Source organism: Neopsephotus bourkii, unplaced genomic scaffold (assembly GCF_033783945.1).
Source record: "Neopsephotus bourkii isolate Nb327-2 ecotype Australia unplaced genomic scaffold, CSIRO-AGI_Nbou_v1 NB_233, whole genome shotgun sequence".
Lineage (NCBI taxonomy): Eukaryota > Metazoa > Chordata > Aves > Psittaciformes > Psittacidae > Neopsephotus > Neopsephotus bourkii.
Genome location: NW_026900743.1, coordinates 1482304 through 1509888, shown reverse-complemented (window position 1 = coordinate 1509888; position 27585 = coordinate 1482304). Strand labels below are relative to the sequence as shown.

The 27585-nt window shown below is 37.3% G+C and overlaps 1 protein-coding gene across 2 annotated transcripts in view; it reads right to left on the bottom strand.

Moving 5' to 3' along the window:
- PHF14 (PHD finger protein 14) overlaps window positions 1-21178 on the bottom strand; it is a 163086-nt gene extending 141908 nt beyond the window's left edge. The window contains exons 1-4 of one of the 2 annotated variants that reach the window (XM_061344711.1): window positions 21018-21178; window positions 20383-20493; window positions 10392-11041; window positions 5512-5656 (exon numbers count right to left, since the gene is read on the bottom strand). In XM_061344711.1, the coding sequence (XP_061200695.1) occupies window positions 5512-5656; window positions 10392-11041; window positions 20383-20493; window position 21018 (907 nt within the window). In that variant the 5' untranslated portion in view covers window positions 21019-21178. Of the gene's footprint in view, window positions 1-5511; window positions 5657-10391; window positions 11042-20382; window positions 20494-20753; window positions 20922-21017 lie in introns of those variants that run through there. The other variant, XM_061344710.1, reaches the window with a different exon arrangement.
- Between the last annotated feature and the right edge of the window lie 6407 nt (window positions 21179-27585).

Below are 27585 nucleotides of genomic sequence, written 5' to 3'. Positions count from 1 at the left end.
ACTTCCTTGAATACCTCTTACATTAAACAATAAAACTGGTTTAGTATAATATCCTATGAATTTAAACACATGAAAGGCAAGAAGTTAAAACTCCCATAACATTTACTGTTCCACTAACGGCATCTATATATTACTATTACAGCCAAGTTGTCTATTGAATGTATGTCATTTTATACAGAAAACAAACTTTTTTATTCCTGGATTTTAAAGCCATTATACTTCGTAAGAAGCTTATATTTTATGTGATTGCCATTAAAATGAACTTGCAGTCACTTTAAAATGCTACCATTAAAACAATTGTTCTGAAATTTATACCACTGAGGGAAATGGAAAGCAAGACCTAATTCTTGCTTTGGCTGCATCTGTCCCACCATTTCTCTGGCAGGGTAATTTTTTGCCAAAGAGAATATCTGCATATGTTAACTAAGAGGCCATATACTCTGAAACACGATCTTCTTATACAGACCATGAAAACATGAACTTTAAGGTAAACTGTAGGTTTGCAAAATTAAATGCTGTGAGACCAAAGTATTCAAACTATACCGCATTCAATCCTTAATTGGACCAACAGCTTAGAATAAAGACATTAATCACTTCACACATCATGAGTTCAGAACAGTATTTTTATTTAGTAAATAAAGTGAACTAAAATACAGGATTTCGCAGAATGGATTTTTATATCAGACAACTGCAGATCAGGGTAAGCAGCAAATTTAAAATGCAAAACCCTTTTACTACACTGTAAAGCACATGGCCACTACACGATTGCTTTTAGCAAGAGAAATTTTATTCTGTACTGTGCACATCACACTAAAGTAAGACACAAATAGACTGAATGGAAAATTAAAAAAAAAAAAGCTGGAAAAATGTACAACTTCTCTCATTTAATTCACAGCAACTCATCCAAGGGCAATAGCTCGCAAATATACTACCTACAGTTATGGTAGATGCTCTGATACGCATCAGACAATTTCTTCAGACACAATGCAATCAATACGTGAAGAAACCTGACACCAGTTAGGGGTGTCATGCTATTATAAAATCTTGCCACAAAAGCATTTATCCAAAATGGCAGATTAGTGCCTAAAGAAGATTTTTATGAAAAGAAACAAGAATTATCTCCACACAGAAGTAAACACTCAAAAAAGCAACTGTACTACTACAAATTTAATCAGACTTTTCCCTAGCACTGTAAACATTTTTCTTTTTTTTGACATGCAGTACACTGATATGTGAAATGAGACTAAATTTTTAATTGATGGACTTATTAATTAATTACAGGTTATTCAGACATAGAAGATGAATGCAAAGTGTAAGAGTGGGTATTAAAATAGCACTATACATATGCCTCCACAGTTCTAGAGGCAGCTACAGATTTCTGTCATTTTGAGCCAGTTATTTGCTCCACAAACTTTACAGTTTTGGTTTTTTTGGACATGTGTCTGCAGAGCAAAGACAGAGTGATGCAAGCCATGCAGCTGATACAAACACTACCCAACAAACAGTTGCACTGGAAAGGATACTGAATTCCTAGCAATCTCAAAATCCATCAGCAAAGCAAGTAAAAGTGTTTATTAAGGTCTGAATCAGAATCCCCCCTAACTTTTGGCCATGCTGTTGTGTTCCACATGAGCACTGGCAGAGTTGCCTCCAGATGAGTTATCACTCCTCTTGTCCCATGGAAGACTCATGTTAACAGTTGATTAATGCAAGTAAGCAAACCAAAAGGAATACAGATTATGATTGAATAGGCATCTGCTGGACCAGGAACTGAGAAGAAAAAGGCACTAGCACCAAGTACCCAGGAACGTAAGTAAGAGAACAGTATGCACAGTAATAAGCTACCTTGTGCTAGAAAAGTCAAAACTCATTGGGGCAAGGGAGAACGGAGATGTAGGCCCTGCCTTATTTAAAACCTAAAGCAACATCATCTTACCTGCTAAAAAAGGGTAACAGATTCCTGCCAACAATTATACTGGCATGCAGCCACTTAGGGATCACAACTGGAAGGCTCACCTTCACATGAAAGGCCATACCATCACATAGGACTGACTCCCTTTGACCAGTTAGCTACAAGTAGAGCAAAAGACTCCCTCAGGAAAGGGAGTCCTGTTGTCTTGAAGAAGTAAGCTCAACTCAAGCAGCATTTTTATGGCTAGTGGGTAACTTCATATTAAATACAGAGGCAGTCACTACAGGAAAATCTTTTCCAGTCATCTGAAAGGTTCTGTGGTAAGCTTCTACTTCAGCAGAGCACAAAGGCACAAGCCAAGAGTGAAAGATCCCTCCCTGTGAAGTAAAACAGTTTCTGTAATAGTCAACAAGGAGAGAGAAAATAAGGTCTTCAGGGAAAGAACAATCAAATCACCAGTATCATTATATTGGTCCCTGGGAGGGACACCAGTAGGGTGTGAAAGGAGTGCACTTCCTTCCAAATAAATATCAAAAGTGCTATAGAAAAGTAGCAAAACCACATCAATTCATAATACAACTTGAAATTGCATACAAGAACTATGAAGAAAACCCCTGCAGAACTGCAGTAGCTTTGTTTGGGCATTTCAGAATAACAGAACAGATTCTAGGGAAAAGACAACTGCCAAGTACCAAAATCAGTTCATAGGAAATGGGCATATTATTTTCCCCAACTGCAGGCAAACACAGGTAAACATCACTGCATTGATTTTTGTACAACTTAAATAAGAGCCTCATTCAATACTGTAGTAGAAACTGCTTTTTCTGAAAAATTCAAAAGCTCAATTATTAGAACAAATTTCAGAACACAGCATGATGTCTGCAGCCACAGCAATCTATCTACTAAAGAAAACCTGCAAAGATTCTTGGATCCCAATCTGTTTATAAAACAGATTTGCTTATTTCTGGAACACGTATTTCAAACTACAAAGCAGCTGTGTATAATAGCACAAAGGGCTTCTCACAATATGTGCATGATCCGGGCACAAATTTATGAGGCACAGTTTAAAGTCAATGATATTAAGAGTAAACCTCACCTCTATTAATATTAAAAGAATAATAATAATTCTTGAGGTTGCAAGCATTGTTTTATGATTAGACAGTAATTATTTCTTCAACTACTTTCAATTTATTTTTGGGAATCACCAGAGTTTAATCATTAAGCCAACAGGAACAAAAAGTACTTGCTGCACTGCATTTTGGTGTTCACTGAATCTTCTTTATGATAGTCTGTGTCTTCATTTATTACTCATGCATTCAGAAGTAATACAATGAGTGACTGACCTCTGGGCAAGAGTGCAGGAATCTCTATTTAACATGTATCTATATAAGATCACTGGATCAAACTGAAACTTCAAATGCTCTAAATTTGTTTATAAAATTTTGATTCGCTGCAAGCAGTTATTTAAACAAATTACTGAAAAAAGGTCTAATTTAAAACAGTACCTGCTTTTATTACAAAATATCAAAATACAGAAAAAATACACCAGAATAAATGTTCATCTCTACTTAAAATTATATTCATTTACAAATTGATATACATATCTAGCAATGAAACATATACATAAAACATCAAGTAAACTTCCAAACTGCAATTACCACAGATCTGAAGTTCAGCTTGTTGCAGGGAAAATTTACATTTTTATCACAGTCAACAATTACTTTAATCTACACAGCTTGCTTTCCTTTTTTTTCCAAGACTAAACCTATTCAAATAGAACTTCACAGCTACTTTACATACACTTTTAAGTATTTATTATTAAAATAAATGGTAAAGATCAATACATACAAACATAAGTGTGAAAAATGAACCCACAGTCAATTAACTTGTACACACTGCAGAACTTATCAGAATGAGCAATTTAAATCTTCTGAATTAATCTATTTTATTTTTTTGCAGTAACAACAAAGAAAACATACCCATCGTACTCCGTAACAGTGGGACTATAGGGAATCTTTGCCTGTAATACTTTAAAAAGAAGAATAGCAGCAATTACTTTTAGACAGATTTTGAACCATGGAACTATTTTCTGGTGGAGGAAGGCCAGCTATAATCTTACCTTTTATAGGTACAAAAGCTTTAGTAAACTAAATAAGGAAATGACCTCTAGGGATTTTTTAGGGCACTCTTCTGGAATAAATTACTAATTTGCCATCATTTATTCTAAAAAGGCATAAGATCATTTTTCCATCACAATCATTCTGCACTTCAACATGACTCACTGTACGCTCTTTAAATAAATCTTACAGAAGAATTTTCAGGGAGCTCCACAGCTTTAGGGTTTAGATAGACTGACTGCATTTCATATATGGGGAATTCTCAAATAGGCATTCATAACTATCACCAAAAGACTCTTTCATTCAATGTTTTTCTTCTCATAAGTTAATATAGGACTGTATGGGGGGGGGAAGGGAATCTATCAAGATTCTATAAATCTACTTTTAGTAGCTTACTGCATCTGAAATCAAATACATTTTGCATCTGAATTTCAAAAACTTCGGATACAGAGGAAGAAACTCTGCCAACATACCAAGACACCTAAATTTAAGAGTCAAACACTTGTTACAGCGAATGAAGACCTGACTAATGGCCTCAAAGGCACCTAGAGTATGATCCAGCTCATCATAAATTAAGTCAACTAAACTGCTCCCTAAGATCTGCTCTTCAAAGGACTGCAAGAGGACTTCAGGAATTAGAGTACCTGTTAACACGTAACATCAGGCACTTGAACCTGAGGACAGAAATTCAATCCTCAGTTTCCTAACTGAGCAAAACTGAGCTACAGCTCAATGCATGAGCTCAGTACTGTTTGGAAGCAATTTTCAATCTAGTATGAGAAAACAAAACGGGAGTAGCGAATTAATAAAAGCACTTCCTACTTGAATAGGCATGCTGAATAGCTAAAAAAAAAAATAAATTTAAAACAAATGGAGTCACATAAATTAAAGATACGCCCTTTATGCTTTTGAAGAATGAAAGACTACTTTCTTCTAAGCCTATCTAATTTTTCTGGGAAACCTTAAAAAACTGAAGCTCTAAAAAGATACAGGGTATCAGAAATGACAATAAAATCAAAAGAAGATAAACAAAAACCAAATCACCACCTGATTAATGAAGAAAAAAAAACCATATTTTGTCTTTCAACAAAACAGGTATGCCTCTCTCTGTTAGCATCTAACCTGCCTTGCATCCTCAAGACGAAGAGCAATGACATACAACAGCCTCATCTTCTATGTAAAGATGTTAAAATTTCATATGCTTACCTCAGAATAACCTAAAGCCCTAAAAATACAATGTACAGTTCAAATACTTGCAGACTGGATCAGGTATCTGAAAAAAATGCCCTGTCCTATAGTTGCTTATATCTGCTCTGCTAAAGCAGAAGATGGATGTTTCACTACTAAAATGGATCCATGTAGTATTACAAGAAAGTAACTGCCAGAGTTCAAAAACTTCATTTTTTGGAAAAAGCACATCAAAATTTTATTAAAGCAACACATGCGCTTTCGTCCGACAATGAGAATGAAGGGTTGTATTACCTTCATGCACTGTTATTCCACAGTTGTCACACTGGATTATTTCATCAGCATCTTCACTGTTATCTCCAAGACAAACGCAACAAATCAAAATATGGTCCATTTTCTGGGAACTCCAATTTTGAGACTTCTCAAGGATCAGCGAGTCCTAATATTGAAAAATTAAGACACATGGATTATGCCAGGAACTTCAATTTTATTCACAACAAAGAAAAGATCTGGGTTTTGCTCAATATTTGAACAAGCAGATTTTGTAAGACTAAAAGCTTCTTTGTTGTTGGAACATTCAATTGCTTCATTCACAAACATAAGAGCTGGGAGAAACTATAGATAGAATCTAATCTCAAGATACCTACAGATCCAAAGGCCAGAGAAGGGTCTTATTTCCACAATAGAAATATACACATCTTCAAACCATTTATGTACTACTATAAGGAAATAACGCACAAGCCTAAAAAACTGTTTAAAAGGGAAAAAAAAATAAAATACACCAAGGCCAAAGATGACATTCCAATGTTGTTAAAATTTCACCTTCCAAAATGGATCTGCAAAATCTGAAAATAAACAGCTAACAGAATCCTGCCAATTTTTCACTTATGTAAAATATGACAAATTATCAGCTTAGTTCTAGTCTGTTGTAATGCAGATTTATAGGTCTCTATGCAAAACCGTATGATTTATTAAAATATAACAACTTATTTTCTTCTGATTACATGCAGGAGTAAGGATTTGCATGACAAGCATAATGCTCCATTTTGGCAACCTTCAATGTGAACCAGACCACTTAAAAAGGAATGTGGCTTTTAACAGGGAATTTCTCTAAGGAAACACAGAAAAGCGTTTCATAAACCAAATAAAGCTGTACATAAATTTAATTTTTTTCATAAACACCATTTAGGCTTATTATTTCCACTGTGAGATACAGACACTGTCTTTTCTGCAAAATTTTATGGCTTACATATATTGTCTTTTATTTTTATACTAAAAAGCAAACATTAAGCTTGAACTACCTTCATTGGTGATATGAAGGCATATAGGGAAGTGTGAAATTAGGCACACTATTTAAAAAAAAAAAACAACAAACCACTGAGTGTAAATAAAACAAATCATTTCAGAGTAAAGGCTGACAAGTTCAGGCATCATTTAACATATCAGAGATCTGAGAATATTCCGATACTGGTGTAGTATCCCAACAGACCAGGGGAAAAAAAATAAATAAAAAAATAGAAGGTGGAAGGTGCACTCTCAAACATCATTTCCTCATTCCAGCTTCTGTTTATAATATAAAACACAGCACCAGTACTCTGCCTGGGTAGCCTATGCAGATAAAAAGTACCATAAATTCTACCTGAGGTAGGTAATCCTCCCCAAGCATTTTAAATCCTCACCCTAATCTATGCAATTATCTAGTGATATCCTCTCAATCTGACATAGTACTTCTCGACACAAAATTTTTAGTGAATCATTAATGAACTGTCTTTGTACTTTAGGTTATCTGGGCAGGTATTTGGAAGGCAAAGGGGGAAATCTTTGCTTTATTTAAAAGCAAGATAAAAGGGCAAAATAACCTTACCACCTAAAGCTGGGTTCAAATGGTTTACTTTGAATAACAGAGGTGGATTTTTTTGTTTTTGACCTAGGAAACGTCAAGCACATACTTCTAGCTGTTAGGAAAGACTTCTTGATCTCCCATTCATTTTTTCTAAACAACCTAAGGAGACATGACCTATAAAGAAAATAAACCCTAATCTAGAAGTAAAAAGTAAAGATTATGCAACCACTCACACAGTCATGCTTCCTTAAGGAAGGCAAATCATTGTGAAAAATAGAAGATTCTCTGCTACAAAGTTCAGGTTTACAGAGCATTTCTTCCAGAGTCTTTCTTTTAGGACAAAGCTTCAAAGTATTTTGAGGAAAGCAAGAAACTCGCACATTTTTTCAAAAATACTGTGGCCCATCATTTCTCAAAATACTCATGTTTAGCTTATCATTCATATGGCAGAGAGAAAAATGGAAGTAGGTTCTCCCTAACTTTAGCAGATTAATTGTGTAATGGCACAGGCATCTCGCAACTCTACAGAAATCACTTTTGACTAACAGTACTTTCAACTTAAACTTATTTGGCTTCCCTAAGAGAAGTTTAGCAGAAATTTGTGATCTCTACTGTCAGAGAAGCCCAAGGTCTGGTAATTTAAAAATAGTAGTAAGTAATAATAGTAGGAGTAGTAATAACAACAACAATAACCAAACAACAACAAAAAAAAAAATCCACAACCTATTAGTTTAGGTTAAATAAACAGAACTGTAAAAACAACACTGAAAAAAACACAAGCTGTTTATACAGTGAGAACATATGCAAAATTGTGGGGGGGAGGGAAAACAAGCAATGACGGAAGGACAGCAAATGTAGATCAAATATTAGGAACCCCATCCATTATGGTTTACCTTATGTGAAGACAGCCAACAGGTCAAACAGAGCAGCAGAATAAAATTTTCTACACAGACACGGAGAGTGATGTGGAATGTATGCTGCTCTCACCTGCTCAGACCATGTAAGCACCTGAAAGACTCCATCCCAGAAGCTGACTATACATGTCTAAAGCACGTCAATTTTAATGTAGAGATGGTAACTGCTGAAAACAAGCCCTGTTCCCTACCCATGTGAGAGAAACTACTTCAGTTGTATCACTGTGTAATTCCTGTATCAGTGGTGTTAATGAAGAAAGTGAGCATTTCAAGTGATATGCCTATATACTTCCAACTTTAAAGGAATTATAAAAAAATAAAAAAACCCCACCTCAGTAAGAACAGAAGAACCCCATCAAGTGGTAGCAATTATAAAACCAGCAAAGCATATTTATCTACTAATGACACCTGACCCTAGAAAAGGAAAGGTAAGTTTGCATTCTGTGCTTGCTAAAGTAGAAAAGCACATATTTCACTACAGCACAGGTCAAAACATTGCAGACCTCAAAATACTTTTGAAAAATGTAGAAAAATAAAAATCCCACAGAAATAAAAAACAAACAATCCCTCCTCCCTGCCCCCCAACAGCCACCCCCAAAAAGTAAGGAAATGAAAGGAAGAATGCATACTAAGGACACTACAACATGTTCAGAGTTAATTACCTGAACATTCCTTCATTAATTATTTATGCATTCAGACATCTGGCTTTCTAAGAAATTGGCTTCTGCAGCATAATGAGATTTTGCTAGATTTGTCTGCTAGACAAGTTTTTTTACCTTTTTAGTTTTACTGTTTTAGAATATTGTAGTGGGAGTGTATCTACAGATACTGTTGCAAGACTTCTTGTTAAAGACGTATTCATAAGCAGTACTTCGATAACTTTACTGAATGTAAAGCAGTTACAAAATTATAATTTGAATTTCAAATTTTCAGATTTTATCTTTTGATCAATGTCCTAAACCAAATGCAAGAACAGAATTTGAGGTCCATGCGTATTAAGAAGCTTCACAAGAGATATGCCAGACACAGCTGCAGGTTTCTGAAACAGGCCTAACTTTTCAAGTCAATGGAAATTATGGACATATTCAAGAATACATCCCTAAGAATATAGACTCACATCTCCATTCCGACATGGGAAACAACTGAAAGAAAATTGCCTATCTCTGATGTTCTGATCATCACTAGCAGTAGAGTATGTACAGCTGCTGAGCTAAGAGAATACAGGTAACAACAATAGAATTACAGAGTTAGACAATGAAAGAAGATGTCTATACAAAAAGAAGAAAATAACAGAATTATGTGTTTTTTTCCAATCGCACCTATAACTAGTAATTGAAACAGCACAGCTCATTAGCAATCATACATATATAAAATACGTAATATCTGAAACAGAGACAACTGATTCTTTCAAATACTCTGTTTCATTCCCTGTCATTTTACACATTCAAATTACGAATGAATGGAACATCAAAACTTTTAATAGTGTCATATCACTATCACTTATCAAATGTTATGTTGATATTGCAATTATTTACTGCAAAATTGCATGTAGATTCTGCAACTGCTTTTCTCACTTTGTTCAAAATTTTGTCACTGCAGGATATGAAGTCAACCATCTTGATAACCTAGTATCTTAATTTTTCCCCATGCACAACCTTCCAGGCAACTGTAGAAATTGTGCATAGAAAAAAAAAAAAAAGTTGCATTATTAAACACTTGTAAAATTTTCAAATTCTACAATCAGAAGGTATTTAATAGTTCCCAAATGCTTTTTCATACTGTAAGAAATCACCTGTGAGCCCTGCCCATGGCAGAGGGGTTGGAACTAGATGATCTTAAGGTCCTTTCCAACCCTAACTATTCTATGATTCTGTGATTCTATAATTATAAGCAAATTTAACATGAATTATCAGGATTATTCTATTTGCTTTTAAACCCAGTGTGCATATTTCTTTACTTAGAATTCTTCTATCAGTGAACTTAAGTGTTCAGACTTTGATGTTTGTCAGAAAAGAATGGCTACGATAAAGAATAACCTGTCATTTAGCTATTTTCTGACTATGTCACAGATGCTTTTAACTTTTAGAGCATTATAGATATGCAACATCTATGCTAAACCAGAAATCTCACTAATACACCCTGATTTGCATACTGGAGCTCCTATTTCCTTTAGAACTAATCCAACCCCCTAAAGCCAAGAGAAGTCACTCTATTGACTTTAGTGGCATTAGATTGGCCAAATGGTCCAAGCAAGGTTATTTAATATGCAGTGCCTATTTAATATAATTTTGCTGGTTTTCTTATTCCTCTAAACACAATTCCAGCCAATCAGTTCAATTTTTCAAATTAACAGACTATCTAATAGGGAGTAGTTTCCATTTTTTAACAGATATATTATAGAAAGTTGGTTGCACTACCTCATTACTCTTGCTTTGTGAAAGAGCCAGGCTATCATTTGTCAATTCCTCATCATCTGCATTATTCCTGTTAAGAACTTTACTCTTCTTCTTCTTGGATCCTCCATCACTAGCCGTGCTGCTATTATCTTCTTCATTACCTTCCTCATCATTGTCATCCTCATCACTTCCACTTCCATCATCTTCATCATCCTCATTATCTCCATCACTTCCCTCTTTTCGCAGTGCATTTTTTCCTTTTTTTTTCTCAGCAGTAGGCCGCCAGTCATTGTCATCTTCACTATCATAGTCATCCATATCATTTAGTTCTTCCATTGATACAAAATCCAGCAAAGGTCGGTTTCTGCGCAAATTCCATTTTTTTGGTTCATTTGTTTGCTCGTCAGCTACAGCATCTGGTTCAGCTGCTTTCTCCTTCTCTTTCTTCTTTTTCGGCTTCTCTTCTTCATCTTCTTGCTCTTTCTTTTCAGTTTTAATTACCTCTTTGTCTGCTGTTGGCACCTCCTCTTCAGTAGAGCTTTTTGGCTGTGGCTCTTCTACTTTCTCTTCTGCCGCTTCCTCCTCCAAGATATTTTCTTCTGATTCAGTACAGGAACCTTCACCACTGTCCTTTGATGCATCTTCACTCCCATGACCACTTCCTTCAGAATCTGTTGAGCATATGAAAATTTAAAAAAAGTGCCGACACAAATGTACCCCCAAAAATAAAATCTGTTGAAGTTGTTAAACAAAAGAATGATGCATGTTCCTCCCTCATAAGGTATTCCACCTATTTTTTTCAGCTGGTGTCCAGCTATTTCGAGTGGTATGTTGAGAATCTGTTAAACGTGAGTACATTTTAAGATGTCAAAAGAAAAGATGGCAGTATTTATTAAATGAACGTTAAATGTTCCTTTGAACTGCAGCTCATATTAACAACAACCAGTAGCACAGAATAATTTCCATGTGAAGGCACATCTTAAAAAAAGAGCATCCCAGTTTGTAAATTTCTGCAGACGATTTCTAAATCTTCGAAATAAAATAGTTATCCAATAAAGAAGTTTGTAGCTACGAAGTGAGGAGTTTACATAACAAGTACTAACAAAAGTATGGATAATTCCACACCTTCATATTTATTACGCATTTGTTTTCCTGGGTTTGGGGGCTCTTCTAATTTCCAATGTTACTTCACTTACTAATCCCACATAAATTATGGTCCAGTCTTGCAGCTGCACATCCATGCAAAAATTCTAACCTCATACCACCTGTATGGTATTGTTCTGTGTGTAGCCACTATTTCTATTAATTAATAGAAAGCCAGCCTGTGCAATGAATAGACAGGCCTGCCTGTGAAACAGAAAAGAAGAAAATTTTTTTTTATATGTTTATTTTTGTTATCTGTACTATAAGGTACACTTGTACCTCATAGTACAGATCACAAAACAAGGCATCTGTACTATAAAGTACATGTAAAAAAAATTTCAAAGTATGACAAGTGAATTTGATAAAATTGATAAACACCATTCACCTTGACTATCTCTTATCTAATATTCACCTACTACCTTTCATTTACAGTATTAAGGATGAAAATCTCAGAAAATATTTTTTAAATTAACAACAAAAATATAAAGCCACTGCCTAACTGATCCAACGCAGAGATCAATTAGGCAGTGGCTACAGTTTTCAGTTTGTTCAGAGCCATCACTAAGCTCCTGATGCAAAGAAACATGTTGATGCTTGCAAGTTAATAAAAAATAAAAAAATAAAATTCCTTAATCACTTTAGTTACCACACAAAAAACACCACTCAATACCAGCTTACACAAATAATTTCTGAGCACATCCACCTCTGCCTAAAGACAAATACATAAACAGTGGGATCAGTGTGCTACACACCTCACATGGCGTTTATTTCCACCCCAGAGATCACTGTCTATGACTAGACAGTAATTCAGTTGATAGTTCCATGTAATGGTTACTGTTGTCTTTCTGCATAAACCTGTATGTGGAAGTATTTGAGGAGCAGATTTTATAATTACCAACACACACACAAAAAAAAAAAAGGCATAAATGCTGCTATTACAGATCGGGATATTAATGTTATCAGTCCCCTTACAACCTAATAGAAATAGAAGTTTTTTGTGAACATTCTAACATTTAGAGAGCCAGAAAAAAAAGAGAATATAGTAACATAAGTTACTGTACAGTCTTTAGAGAAGAAGAGTAATTCAATCATGCATACCAGCCTTAATGTTAGTAACATAAGTACAACGTAATTAACTGAAATTTTGAAACAGTAGAACAGCCCTCAGGCATGCCTAAGAAATAAGAGACAGTATTAACTAATAGGCAATCCACTTCTAAACATGCTTCCCCTTCATTTTTAGAGAGAATCTCGGCCTGGGAATAGCTTAGCCTTTAACATCACTCTATGAACAGTGATCCTTGTACATCAACACTACAGAACCAACAGTATTCTCTGGCTGCTTTATGCCATGCCAACAATGAAAAACAGAGAATAAACATTAGCTACATTCACTTCTCTCCTTCAAATTCTCTTTGCCTTCTCCCTGCACATTATGCTTTGTACTCTTTCTGCATCCATGTACACACCAGAGATACCTACAGTAAGGGATATTCCTCTTCTGTCTGAATGGATTCACTGTGATAGCTACTTTTCTAGAAAGAGCTATTCTGTGATAACAGCTATTTTTGCAGATGTTCTTCTGTCAAATGCACTTTCAGTTAGGAAGAAGCTGTAGTATATGATTTTCTCCTTGAAATAAATTCTTAAAAGAATGGCTCTTTCAAATTGGCAACCATATGATGTTATTCCCTATGGGAGAGAACTCAAGCTACTCTCAGTGAAAGACTGGGCCAGATACACCATCTAATAGCAAAGAATATGCAGTCCCACTGAGAACAAATATGAGATAACAGTTGTGAGAAAGGCACCATTTATTCCTATACACCTTTAGCTGTTCAGAGTACAACAGCAGGTGGCAGTCAAACCCAGAGGACAATTCAAAGAAAAATTCTTCAGGAAAGAATATTATACTCCAGAATTAATATATGAAAAAGTGTAATAAAGATAAAGAAAAGTGACTGCTAATCAACTATGAAGTCCTGTATAATATGCATAAGACTTCAGGGGAAAGCTACTGAAATCATTACAACAGTTAAAGAAAAATCAGGGGTTTGCAGGATCATTTTACAAGCAACTTAACACATGGTACCAAATGTATACAGACAGTAAACACTGCAGGATGTAAGTACATGGCCGCCCACTCACAGCAGACAGGCTGATTCTTCACTGCAGTTACTCTGCTTAACAAGCAGCCTAAATGCTTGCTTTTAAGTGAAGTCTGAAGGATATACTAGATAAAGGAAATCACAGACTTGATTTTGGGCTTGGCTCTTCCACTAACAAAGCCTAACCAACTCCAGATAGCAGGAATGAAGCATCTAAAATAATTTTAGAATTTTTTTTTTTTTTTTTTCAGTGGGTCCTGTCTGGTTGAGTTTTACCCAGGCGCTCAAAGCTACATACAGAGACTATAATCCAGGATTCTGGGATGCTGAAAAGGGGTGAAAACCCCAGAAGCTGAGCATGCGATATAGAAAACAACTACCATGTTGCAAGTTATTCCTATTATAGGTCAGTAATAGTTTACAGGAATCATGTGAGAAGTCATCCAGACCAATGTGCCTCACAATACCCTCTTTTTAGGGTGGTAACAAAAAAAAAAAAGGCTACAGGTGAGGTAAATTTTTTTGGAGGTTAAAGCTATTCAATCACCATCATCCGGTCCAGTAGTTCCTTAACCTCTTTCTCCCAGTCACAAGGCAGACAGCAAATCTTAGACATGATGACATGAAATTAACCCGGCAATCTCTGCTGAAACACCATGTTACACACCTTGTAACAAGCCCTCACAAGGGTGCGCCTGCTTTCTGGCAGACAGGCAAAGAAGAAAGCACTGCAAAAAAGTGCCTGTCAACAACAACTTCTGCCCATAAACTTCCTTACAAGAATAGCTCCAGTCACAAAAAACTCCTTTGCAAATGTGGTATACCAAACATACCTAAAAGCATCTGTATTTCCTACACATCCGATCTAGAAACTGCAAACAATTTTAAAGACTCCAAAACACTTTAAGGAAATGCTTAAGATAACTAGAAAGTTCTGGTATTAACAACTAGATGTAAAAATATGGCAGGAAAAAATAGATCGTACATGGAAAACATGAACTTTTAAATTGCCAAAGGCAGAGTTATGCAACAGGAAAATTCTCATCACATTTGTCTATGAGACTATAAAGCCACAGAGGTTCATTATGCAAAGACTAATATAACTATACCAAAAGCAAGAACTGAAAAGGATTAATATTTCACTTGCAACTTCAAAAAAGAGAATCTAACATCAGTTAGATATATCCCACTGGGTCTCTATGCTATTTTGCTGAGTACGATGATTAAACATTGGGAGACTACTGGCAATTCAACACTGATAATGTTGGCAGCTACAAAAAATGGAACCAGACAAAGTAATATGATAAAGAACATACAAAACAAAATCAACACAGATTTAAGATGTTACTGCTCTAAGGAGAGAGTCACTTCTCAATGTTTTGAAAAAAGTATCTAATCTGTATTAACTGCAGATTTAAAATGGGCAGAGTAAGAAATGAAACTGGTAACTGAGCCATGATTACACATCGTTCAGAAGACAAGTATTTTAATTTAATGCAAAAAAAGGATGGAAGAGGAACATAAATGAGCGTTGCTTCGTAAGCAGTTTCCTCACTTCTACACTAGCAATAATTCCACAGCATTTTAGTAGACCTCTATTCAAGTCATTACAGTACTCAAAACTAAAGGTTGCCAACTTTGATTTGAGTCATTGGGAACAGCCTTATTTATAATGCCATAACACAGATGGAATTTGTTACCCTGCCTCCTGAATTTGCTTGACATCTCCCTGGTTTTAACAGTATCAAACTTTGTTTGGCCTGAAGTACTGCATGCCCCATGAATTCCCTCAGTAAAGCTGCAGTCCTAAATAACCCGCAAGATTGGATTCCAACATAAACTACTGAATACTCAGCCAGAATACGTATTTTTCCAAGAAATACCTGAGAATTTCACATATGCTGCAAGGGAAGTGGCATCTGGGGGACAGTTGAATATGTGTCTAGGACATGCTAAGTCTAAGTTTAAGTCTCTGAAGCACTGTAACAAGTATTTGCTCAAGAAACACTGGAAAGATCCCATCTTCACTGGCATATCTAGACTTTGAGGTGGCCAGGCTGCAAACCAACCATCCCACCAGGCTGGTGTAAATAAAGCACAGAAGAATCTTCTCCATGTGGCAGGAAATACACAAAAGATAGACACAGGCATAGGAGAGAGGAGATGCAAGAGAAAGTAGACGTAGTAAAGGAGGGTCCATGCAAATCATGTTCAAGACTGACTGAACAAGCAGAATGACACTGAATGAATGAGAAAGCGTTCCACAGGGGACAGACAGACTGGAAGACAAGGCACAAAGTCACAGTAAGGTGAAAAGAAATGTCATCCCATCACTAAATCCGCCCTGCCCAGACACGAAGGAAAGCCTAGGCTTCTGCTAGATTACTCCTCTGCTCTCAGTAAACACACAGAAAAATGGAAATCTTAAGTGTTTCCAAAGAGAATGCAAGTTCAAAATGCTTGCCAGTCACTTCAAAGTGTTACTTCAAGTGGCAGACATTTGTACAGACAAGATCTCACGTGGGACAAAGATAAACCAAAAAAAACCTACTGCCAGTATTTTCCATTTTCTCAGTGGGAAAATGCCCTTGGGAACTCCACTCTGAGGGACTACACATTCCAGTTGCAAATCCAAGCCTTGAAGTGATTGTATTAAGATTGTGCAGTTAAGTGATAATTTACTAATCATCAGCTATTCAATACTTTTGCTTACCTTCACTGTCTGCTGAAGCACCCTACAACTTTGCTGTTACTTATCATTTATGTTTATTCTAAAAAACAAATGTATTAGTTTCTTCATCAATATTTCAGTACTGTTTACCACTACAACTATTTTGGTGCTTCACAAACATTTCTGCGTGTTCCAATATCCTGTGCAGGAAAGCAAAAGTGAATTCTCTATCGCATTAGGAGGAAATGAATTACAGAAAGATAAATATATTTGCAACTTTTTATTTCTAGATCAAGTCACAAGTTTTTCAGACTACCTAATATATGCATTTATATAGATCACTTTAAACAGAGCTCCTACTGACCTCAACTGCAATAATAATACATATTATGCAAGCCAGACTCCACACATTTTAACACAAAAAAACCCAAACATTTGTCTCTAAAAATCTGAGTAAGACTTATAGCAAAAGTAGTAAAGAATCCAGTTCTTCAAGGAAGCATTCAGCTATGCTCTTCTTCGCTACACTCAGAGAAAGAGCCTTAAATTCACACATCATCCTTGTTCAGGGACCACACTGCATTTCTCTGCATTTTTTAGATTTCAGTATATGAGCTGCCAGAACTGACCAACTTCAAGATGACAGAGAACAAAACCAGTAAATCCTTGCTTTTGGAATACTGCTGGGAATCACTCTGCAACTATACACTGATTTCTGAAAACAGTGTATTTCCAGCTGCTCTTACTAGAGAAGAAAGAAATAAAAATAAAAAAATAATAAAAAAAAACAAGAAAAAAGATTTGCCTAATTAACGTAAAAGCAAAACTCCAAATAACTGATCCATACTGTGAAACATACTAACAAGCTTCAACTGAGTACATTACAGAACCATAATTTCAGGTGATATGTTTGTATGCCCTGACTCCAAAGGGACAGTTTTTTATTGATCCCACATTAGGATTATATATGACATTCTTACTTAAGGAGCAAACTTTTCAAGATGTTTATAAAAAACAGAAAAATACAGTACACTCTATTATGTAGAAACAAAGAAGCCATTAAAAAACTTCATTCAATATTAACATAATGAAAAGCCCACAGACCTGAAAACTATTTACCTCAAGTAAATTAACAAGAATATAAGTTTTAAAAATCAGTTTCCCTACAGAGATGTAAGAATGATGAGATCTTTTAAGTGAAAAATGCAGTAATTGCTTGTTGGTGTGACCTAGATCTGAAAGAAAAGAGATTAACCACACTGCAGGCAAAGACCATAACTCTCATGGGCTTTTTTGGTGGAAATGGCAGTTAGGTGACTAGAAATCTTTTCTGTAATGAAAAAAATTTCCCACAACATTAGGACTCTGAATACAGAAATTCAGAAATGCTGAATCCTTCCTACAGGTACTTAATACCAACTTCTCAAATCCTTAATACCAACTTCCCTAACCCTTACTGCATCTTCGCAGAAATCTGAAAGAACGAGTATGTGTAAAAGAGTAAATGTTCAGGGCTCAGTTTTCCTAAACTTGCATAGTATCATCTACTAGCACACATCACTCAACATCCTAAAGCTCATACATACAGATGGAACATCACCAATAGGGAGTAAACAACTTCAGAATTCTTTTAACTCAGCATCCAGATAATCCTTTAACTATTAGCTTTCAGATTTGTGAATCACACATACATTGCAGACCTCTGGAATTACCATACTTATAGGGTTTTTCTGAGTGCATGAATAGAATTTGCGGTAATTTTCCATGCAGAAAGACTGTTCCTTCTCTCACATTTATTTCCCTTTGTAAGCAAACTACACAAATCCTGAATTAAAACAAATACTAAATACAGATTTGCAATAAGCTGCACATGGAGAGACCTCTATGGTCATTGAAAGAGGAAAAAGAGTAACAGCTCCGACTGTACTGGAGTAATACACATTATACTTTAAAGGCTGAAATCACAGTGGAAAAAGGAAAACCTGTTTTCTATTAGGAACAATCCAGAATTTAATAGGGTTGCTTTCATGTGTAAACAGATTATTTGTATACATACATAACTTCAGAATTATCAATTTTATTTATATGTGTCTGCAAAAGTCCTTTTATTTCAGCACTTCTTCCATCCAAACTTAAATGGATGAGGTACAACCGTATTTAAGGCTATGTAATACCATCTTCATTTTATATCAGCACAGATGTTCTGTTTCATTTACCTTGTACCACACACAATAATGTTTTTTTTTATTGTTTCAAAACTTAGGAGGTTTTATGTTTAACAACTCTCCATTTCCCACCTTCTTCAAAACATTACAACTTTCTTCCTTCTCATTGAAAAATCACAGAATAAGTGTAAACCATCAAACTGCTGCTGCGTCAAAGTGGTTTCACTAGATTTTACATTTTATTAAACAGAACATTAATTTTTACTACAAGTGATAGATAGAGGTTCTGACATGTTAAAACAATGCTATATGAGATATATGAACACAAAACAGCAATTCATAAAAAATTTTCTAAGTAGAACTTGTTTTTTTCTGATATAATTTCAATTCAGTGCTGTTTTTTTAAGGGAAAATGAAATTAACCAGGCTAGATACTGCCCAACACCATGTTTACATATGATATCCTAAAAGTCAAAAAGGATATCGGTTACAAACGAATCCTCTGCATTTTGACATAGTTGAATCAGGAACCTTTATTCATTAATTTTAATTAGCGATTGTCTTTTAATCAAATAATATAGTGCTCCAAGTTATGTGTCCATCTGCCATACTCCATTTCCAATTTTCCTTTTTCCAAAACTCCTGCCTACACTACTGTTCCAGAATGGAGAAATTTGGGGGGGGACTGATTTCCTTTCATGGCAAACTGTCTTTGCAAAAGGCAGCACCCTTAAATCAAAAGGCTCAAAAATCCCCAAGACTTAAAAAGTGAATTAACAAGCCCCTCAAAAATTTTAGCATGAAATTGATAAGATGACATCAGTTTTACCCTTTTAAGTCACTGCATCCTGCTTCTACCAGACCAAGGAAGGGAAATATGGCTAAGCTTGGGGGAAGGAAAAATGCAGAAAGTTAAGCTTTTTTAAAGTTCATTAATAAGGAGGAGCTTACCAGATGTTAAAAAATAAGCCTTTAAATGGAGACAGGGAACATTTTTGCATAATACATTCGCATGAAAACACAGATTAGTGTCACCAGTGCAGAAATAATAAAACAAAGTCATGTGGCAAGCTGTCATAATGCTTCTCTTGTATTTTACACACCCTGTATCTCCTTGCTTAATTCCCTGAGCATATGCCACAGAACTTCCAATGTGCAGTTTATTTACAAACATTGTCCTGCCCCTTCCTTCCCTTCCGTCCAATATACTTGGACTTTTTCCATCTTATTTTGGTATCTTGTTTACTTTCAGTTTCTGACAATGTTCAGTGCAGATACAGGCACATGCACGCATAGAAAAGACTGCAGAACAAAACCACTCTGAGGCAAGGACTTCCTTTTAGTATGAAATGCACAAACCTTTCTGCACAACCATCTGAATGGGCACTTTGAGTTTGTCTATCAAAAAACCAACAAAACCTTAACAGATTATCTTTCTGCTCAAGAGTTTCACTCACCAAGTGCAATTAACCTTGAGAAAGAGGCAAGTTCTTAAGTCGACAACAAACTATTATTCAGACAAAAACAGACAAAACAGCTATAGAACATTCTTATTTCAATTCTAAATGCCGTGAGCATTTCAAAAGCTCTCTCTACACTGTAAAAATAAAAAGCAGCAGATATAGCTAAAGCAGTCAGCACAGTAGCTAATGGAATGCTTCTGCAAAAACTTCTTTTATAATCATGAGGTCTATTGAGAAACAATAATTACAATTGAAGTATTGTATGGATTTTTTGTTTCATCAGTTGTTTCTTATCCACAGCCCAGGAATTTCCAGTTATCCAATCAAGTCACTGAACTTCTAAGTAGCTCCAAGTCCCAACAGTTCACTAATAACATTCTATCTGAAACATGATATTAAATGACCAACAATGAAACAAAAATGAGGTAATTCTGCAAGGAGGAGACGAGGAAGCCGATTTACCTGAAGCATCTCCAACTTTAAAATCACTGTCATCAGAGCTATCATAATCTAATGCTTCCAGCAGCGAAGCTGCCAAAGGCTTCACTTGCCTCCTCTTCGAACTGCGGTCCACTGCAGGAAAAAAAACACAGTACTGTTACTAGGTGGCATTACAAAAACATCATACTGGCGACTAAACGTACGCAAACGAAAGGCAAGGCAGAATGGCCATGACAGGCAGAGGCACTGCCCGCCACGCCGCCGGCAGGTGCTGGGCGCAGGGGACATCCATCCACACAGGTGAGGTCGGGCAGCGGCATATGTTTACACACAGCACACACCCACAGCCGCTGCGCTCCCCACAAACGCCGGGAAACCACACGGCACCTCACCGGCTGCAGCCCCGGTCATCGGCAGGAATCCTGGGGGGAACTACATGGACGCTGGGGTCGCCGGAGGTCCCTGGAGCCACCAGCACCTCCGGACGTGGCGCCTTGGCGTGATCCATCAACGCCGACAAGGAGAGGCGCGGGGAAACTACAGCCAAGGCCGTCTAAGGGACGACGATGAGCCCGCCCGCCCGGGGCAGGGGCACCCGCCAGGGACCCCGCATCCCCGCAGGGCAGGGGCGGGAAGAGCCGCTGCGGATCACTTACTAAAGCCTGCGCAGGTGAGCGGCGGGCGGGTAGGGGCCCTCAGATGCACAGCCACCAAGCCCGGGCCCCTTCCCCAGACAATGGGCACGGCGGCGACCCGGATGCAGACCCGCGCCCGCCTGCTCGCGGCGGCCGGTTCCGCTGGCGCGCGTGCGCGCCTGACCGCCACCGGCCCCTCGACGCATGCGCGGCTTGGGCGCGCCTGCGCAGTGTGAGGTGAAGCCGAGTTGGGGGCAGTGCCAGTCCTCCGCCCGGCCGGCCCAGGGGCGGGCGCTGAGCGTCCCGGGGGTGCAGCGGTCTTTCTCGAGGAGGCGGGCGCGGGTAGTGCCGGCAAGAGCCTACCGGGGAGGGTCAGTGCGAACCCGTTCACTCTGAGGGTAGTGCGGTGCGTGTTCAGGATCGCTTTTATCCCAAAACAGCCTGGCACTTGCTCCGTTGTCCTGTGAGGAAACGAAGCATTTCAGAACTGCTTTTAGTTAATGCCTATCCCGAGAGCCGAGTTCCTTGAGACTTAGTTGCACTGTCAACTTCATAGAACCATAGAATCGTAGAATAGTTAGGGTTGGAAAGGACCTTAAGATCAGTAAGTTCCAACCCCAATGCCATGGGCAGGGACACCTCACACTAAACCATGTCACCCAAGGCCTCGTCCAACCTGGACTTGAACACTGCCAGGGATGGAGCATTCACAACCTCCCTGGACAACCTATTTCAGTGCCTCACCACACTGACAGTAAATAACGTCTTCCTTATATCCAGTCTAAACTACCCCTGTTTAAGTTTTAACCCGTTACCCCTTGTACTCTCACTACAGTCCCTAATGAAGTCCCTCCCCAGCATCCCTATAGGCCCCCTAAACTTCATTCTTCACTCTGCAAAAGTAGCAAACCAGGAATTTTTGTTTGACTATATCACATGAGTACAGGAGCTAAACTCAAAACCTAATGGTGAGGGTTGAACAGTGAAGGAGTGTGATGCAGGGTCATCGCTTTTTGCAAGAATCCTTAAACCATCTCAGTCGACAGAGCTACCCCAGCACCTGTGCTTGCACGGTTGCCAGTCGAACACTTAAAATGAGCCAGCTGCCCAAAACCTTCATGAGGTGTTTAAAAAAATTGAGGGAGTAATCTGGAGGGTTTTTTTCGCTTTTTCCTCAAAGATGTTCGTTTGTTTGAACTAGAAGAATGGGGGCATCCTAAAGAATTGATGCTCTAACATACTGGTATGACTTCAACAGCTCAAGGATCAAGAGTACTGCTAAACATGAAAGCTAGCAACAAAATCATAGAGCATTTTTTGAAGGTGTGTGATGTGCAAGTGGGGTCAAACTAGTTCTATGATGGAACATGGTGGGAATACTGTGAATGTAAAGTTTGGCAAGTATACAACTCGTGACAAGATCCTGCGCTACGTTTAGCACAGCTCTGCATGCTTGTCCTGGGTTCAGCAGTGTCATCCACGTAAGTCTTGCCAGAGCCAAAACTTGTCTCGGTATTGCAAAGACAGGTAGTGTGTTATGGGGGTATTAGTCTTCTTTTTTAAAAAAGGGCATAGAGATGGCTGGTTTGTGTGTGATGTAATTACATATCTGAAACACAATAATATTTTTCTGTTACTCGGATTTTGAGTATTTTGGAAGGGCAGAAAATTCCAAAGAAAAATTTGAATTCTATGTTCATTCTGTGCTTGAATTTCCTAGGTTTTGGTTGGGTTTTTTTTAGCACATTATCACATGCATAGTTGGTATGTTCACCCTAGCACCTCCTGTTTCCTTCTCCAGTTCTTTGGCTACATAGCTATCAGCCCCTGCAATCTAGTCTTTCCTTCAAAATTCTGATCAGCTTCCCTGTTCCAAGTGTATGTCTTAGCACTTCACTCCTTAAGGTTGTTTTTTTTTCCTCTTTAATTGGCATTTCCATCCTCCTTTCTCTTCACATACAGTTTCAGTCTTAATAGTACAAATAGCAGGGTTCAGATCCCTTCGTTTAGACTCTGCAGATGCATGCTGACATGTGAGCAAGAAATTCTGCAGAACCCCCTGCCTGCCAATGGACAAGACCCTGATCTTGTCCCATACATGGTGATTGACAGGACAAGTCAAATCACTTGTAAGGGAAACAAAAAGTAAACAGAATTGCTGCCAAATTTGGCTTTATGTAGAAGAGCACTCTGAGGGACACAGCTTCAAAGAATGAACATTTTCAGTGTGTAACACACAAGGGGAGCACCCAGTAGAGCATTGGAGGAACTTATGATTCCTTTAAACATGAAAATCAAAGCAGATGTACAGACTGCCTGGCTTTCAGTTCAGCCCTCTGGGGCAGTCTGCAATGCTAGGATTATTCCAGTTTCTACCTACATAGTTCTGGCAAGAATAGGTGATGAAGCAGAAGTTAATTAATGGCTGCCTGCCCCTGCTCCTCATCAGAACCTCACATTGCCCAACCGCTCCTTCCTCTTTCTCTCTTTGTACTCTGTCCCATACTTGAGCACCCTCAGCCCATCTCTCTTATGCTTTTTTGTTCCAAATCCTTCTCTTTATTCTTCCTTTCCTTTTTTCCCTCTCCAAAGGAACAGTCGCACTTGCTTTTATTTCTGAAAATAGCATGCACATGTTCTTTGTTATCTTCTATAGTCAGCTTGCATACTTTGCCCTCATTCCTCATCGGAAAAAAAACCCACATCAATAAAATGAAAACTGTAAAGTACCTAAAAAATTATTCACTGTTTCCCTAAAGTTCTGGACACTACAAACTTACCAACTTACTTACCAACAAATCCTCCAAATCTAGTAATTAGCAGTAAATAAAACATACAGCATAGAAATTCAGTAGGACTACCAGTTTATCTTTTGATCATCATTCTTTGGAAGTTTCCAGCTATTAAAATGCCTGTTAAAAGGTAAGTCCTCCTTAGTAGATGCTAACCTCCTTACTAGAGTCAGACTATTTCAAATAAGGAGAAAAGAAGGGAGAATTTATGCTCCAAATGAAAGAAGTCTTCAGAGAGGATTTCTGATCCTCTTATTTCTGCAAGGACTTTGCCAATCACAGCAGATAATCAAGGATGTGGAAATGTTCAGTTGCTTTTTTGGTTGAAGAACTGAGGTATTACTGGCATACTGCTGGGAGCTGGGCACCATAATGACATCGCAATATCCATTAAATAGATAGTGGTGTCAGTTTAGCACCTTTAAGTACTACCCTCATACACATACCAAAAAAAATAAATCTTAAAAGGTCATTTTTAAAGCAAAATTATGAAGAGCTGAACTAGTACATCTAGTATGAAAATGTCATGGCATCTCCATCACTAACATAATACCTAAAGAAATGCCTAGAAATATTTCAGTATATCAGGTCATGTCAAGCACATCAGATCTTTCAATTATCTCAGCATTCCAGTGGTTTTCTTCGAATTGAGGCTTTAATGCACAGCCTGTTACAAGAGTAGGTGTCTGAATCTCCATTTCAGTGCTGCTCTTCAACTAGTGGAGAGAGAAAATCGTATCTTTTGACTACTTTTGCCCTACAAAAAAAAAAAAAAAAGAATCTTTGTTGTGGTTCTGTAGAGACCATTTTAGGAGTTACACAATAGCAAGTCAGCAGAGAATACAGTCACTCTCACATAAATTACCTTAAAAATATCATTCTTAGCTTAATGAAAGTGTTGAGTTTTCAAAGAAAGAAATACAATAAGACAGCATTTTCTTGCCAAGGGAATAAACTCAAGTGTATGTATGTTTTTAACTCATCCATCAACTGTGAATGGAGAAAATAGTATGAAATCTTGTACCTTTTTTTTTCCCCTTCTGTCAGTGAGCAGACAGTTAAAGCCATGACCTGCCTGTCTGAATCCAAACAGCAAACTCTTTTTTTTTTGTACATCAAAACATCACCATCTGTAGTGGGGAGACTTACCTCTTCAAATATCTTTCAAAAAAAAATTGTTCCAGCTTTCACTCTTTAACTGTGCCATTGCAGCAAACTCGCTCAGTGATCTCTGTTCTTTTGTTTAGGATTATATGTTAAAATATAAAATGACTGAATGAGATGTCCTCACTGTTTTAAATTACAAAGGAAGGAAATTCAGTATCAGTAGCCTCTGAACAATAAGGCTTTGCAATAATAAACTGCAGACTGCTACAAGGTCTACTGCAGTCAAATGCTGCCATGGATTATTCCCATCAGATATGAAGATTTTTTTTGCACTCCTGCCATGCCATGCTCAGCCTCAGCCCATGGGCTTGTTTTTTTTTTTATTATGTGGTACACATGTTGTAAAAAAAGTCCAGGAAAAGTAAAAAAAAAAACAGTATACGTCTTGTGCTTTCTGAATTAAAGATGTATATTGCTATTAAGATTGCACAGGTTAAGAAATATGAGAATTAGGGCTACCTATGTCTTCAGTGCTGTGTGAATTGTGATGCTCTTTTTAGGATTAGGTAGAGAAAGGCCCCCTCCCTCTTTTACTTGCTGATACAGGATGCAGGTGTTAAAACCAAGGATCAGGAAAGATGGATCCAGGCATTTTTGTTACAGTCAGATACCCACATAAGGAACCTGTGCTCACATACTCATAGGCAGCAAACTCCTGCCTTCTATAGCCTCTTCCCCACTCTGTGGTAAGTTCCACTACTGCAACCCCTTAATCAGACAGCTATTTTAACCTTAAAAAAATGCCATTTTGTAGTTTTTTGTGAGCTCAAGCTTGACAGAGCTAAAAGAGATCTTGCCACCTTTACCCTATAAGCTCCTAAAGCTCCAATAATGACTACCTCCTTTTCAGCCACTACCAAACCACCCCATCACTCATGCCCAAAGGACATCATCCTCGACTCAGACCTTGCTGCAGATCATGCCACAGAAATTATATCTGAAAATTTCAATGCAAAACATACCTCACATGCAGCCTTCCTATTTGTCCATCCAGCTAAATTCTTGTCTAGGCTCATCTCCCTTTTCATTTATGTAAATATTCCTTTCTCAGGCTTTCAGAAATGCAGTTCTGATGTTGCCATGTCTATTGTAATGATTCTTCTCAGCTTCTACCTTGTTCCTTTTACATTTTTATTCTTCCAGTGAATGTGCCTCTGCTACATCAGTCATAAATTTCTTGGGTTCGATTTCAGTACACTTCACAGATTACTCTTTCATCTGCAATTTATTTATGGCAGATGATATTTGCCATATAATATACACACAATGTACCGGCCTCCTGTTCTCTGTTCAATTATTTGGACAAAGTTGTTCCTTTTACCAGGCATACTTAAAATGTAATCCTAGTAAACACCTAAAATGTAATCCTAGTAAACACCTGCAAACTCAGTTCATTTTTCCTCACAAATCTATCACCATACTCCCAAAAAACATTGTAAGGTCCAATGGATACTGTCTCTCATGTTGTCTCACAGTTTGGTTGTGCTTCCCTGCTATAGCTGTCTGCTTCTGTTTCTTGTTCTATGCTTGTATTTCCAGTCCAATTGGGGCAGACTTTCCATTTTTTTATTGATCTTCTGCCTATGATTTGTTTTAGCTGTAGAGAATTTTGTCTCATGATTAAAACTCCTAGATATAAAAGCTATAGAAGCAATATTGATAACTTTTATCATGTGACTTTCAGATAGTGAGCTCATCAAGTAAGCCATGTTCTTTTGGTTTGTAAAGTAAGTATAATTTCAGATATAAGAATACTTCATAATAGAACAAAATTATTAAAGTGTTAGACTATAGAGGTGTTGTACTGGTTCAGATTAAGCGTCTATCTAGGCTAAGTGGACAGCCAGAGAAAAGCAGGACAAGAACAAGTATATGCGATCCTATCTACTGATTTCCCAACTTCTAGTGATTTTCAGTTTGGGGAGTTCTTAATCCTCATGTAGTTTGTCCATTTAGTGGCCTGCAGTGAGTCTTTCTTCTGAGTTTTTCTTCTTAGAACTTGTCCGTTCTCCCTTGTTATTATTACAACATTATTTGTCATAGAATTCCACAGATCTGCTATTTTATGTATGAAAGCAATCTCTTTTTCATTTGTTTTGAACCTGGCTTCTGCTGGTGTACCTTGTAAGTTATCTTTTTCCCAGGCTGAAGAATCACAGCCAACACAGTCACTTCAGACAGTGTGACTGAGATAAGACTTCCATTTCTCCAATGACCCTTATTTTCCTTCCATAAATCTTTTCCAAGCTTTATAATATACTCTTTCTGTAATGAGAGGACAACACTGAAATGCAGGCAAATAGTGCATTTGTTCAGTTCAATAATAATGTTTTCTGCTTTGTTCTTTATTCCTTTCCAAGTAATCTTTAAGATTTTTTTCTCTGGGACATGGAGTAAGCATTGACTACACTGAACTGACACTTCCATAAAAATATCATAATCCCAAGGTTTTGTTCTTCAGCAGAAACAGTCAACTCAAGAGTCCATCATTTTATTTGTGAAGTTAGGACTGCTTTTCCTCAGAAGCATTGCGTTCTTTACATTTAGCTACACTGCATTTCACTTCCTTTGCATTAATTAGATTGAATTTCACCTACTGTTTTATTTATTGCGCAGACAAATAAAAGATT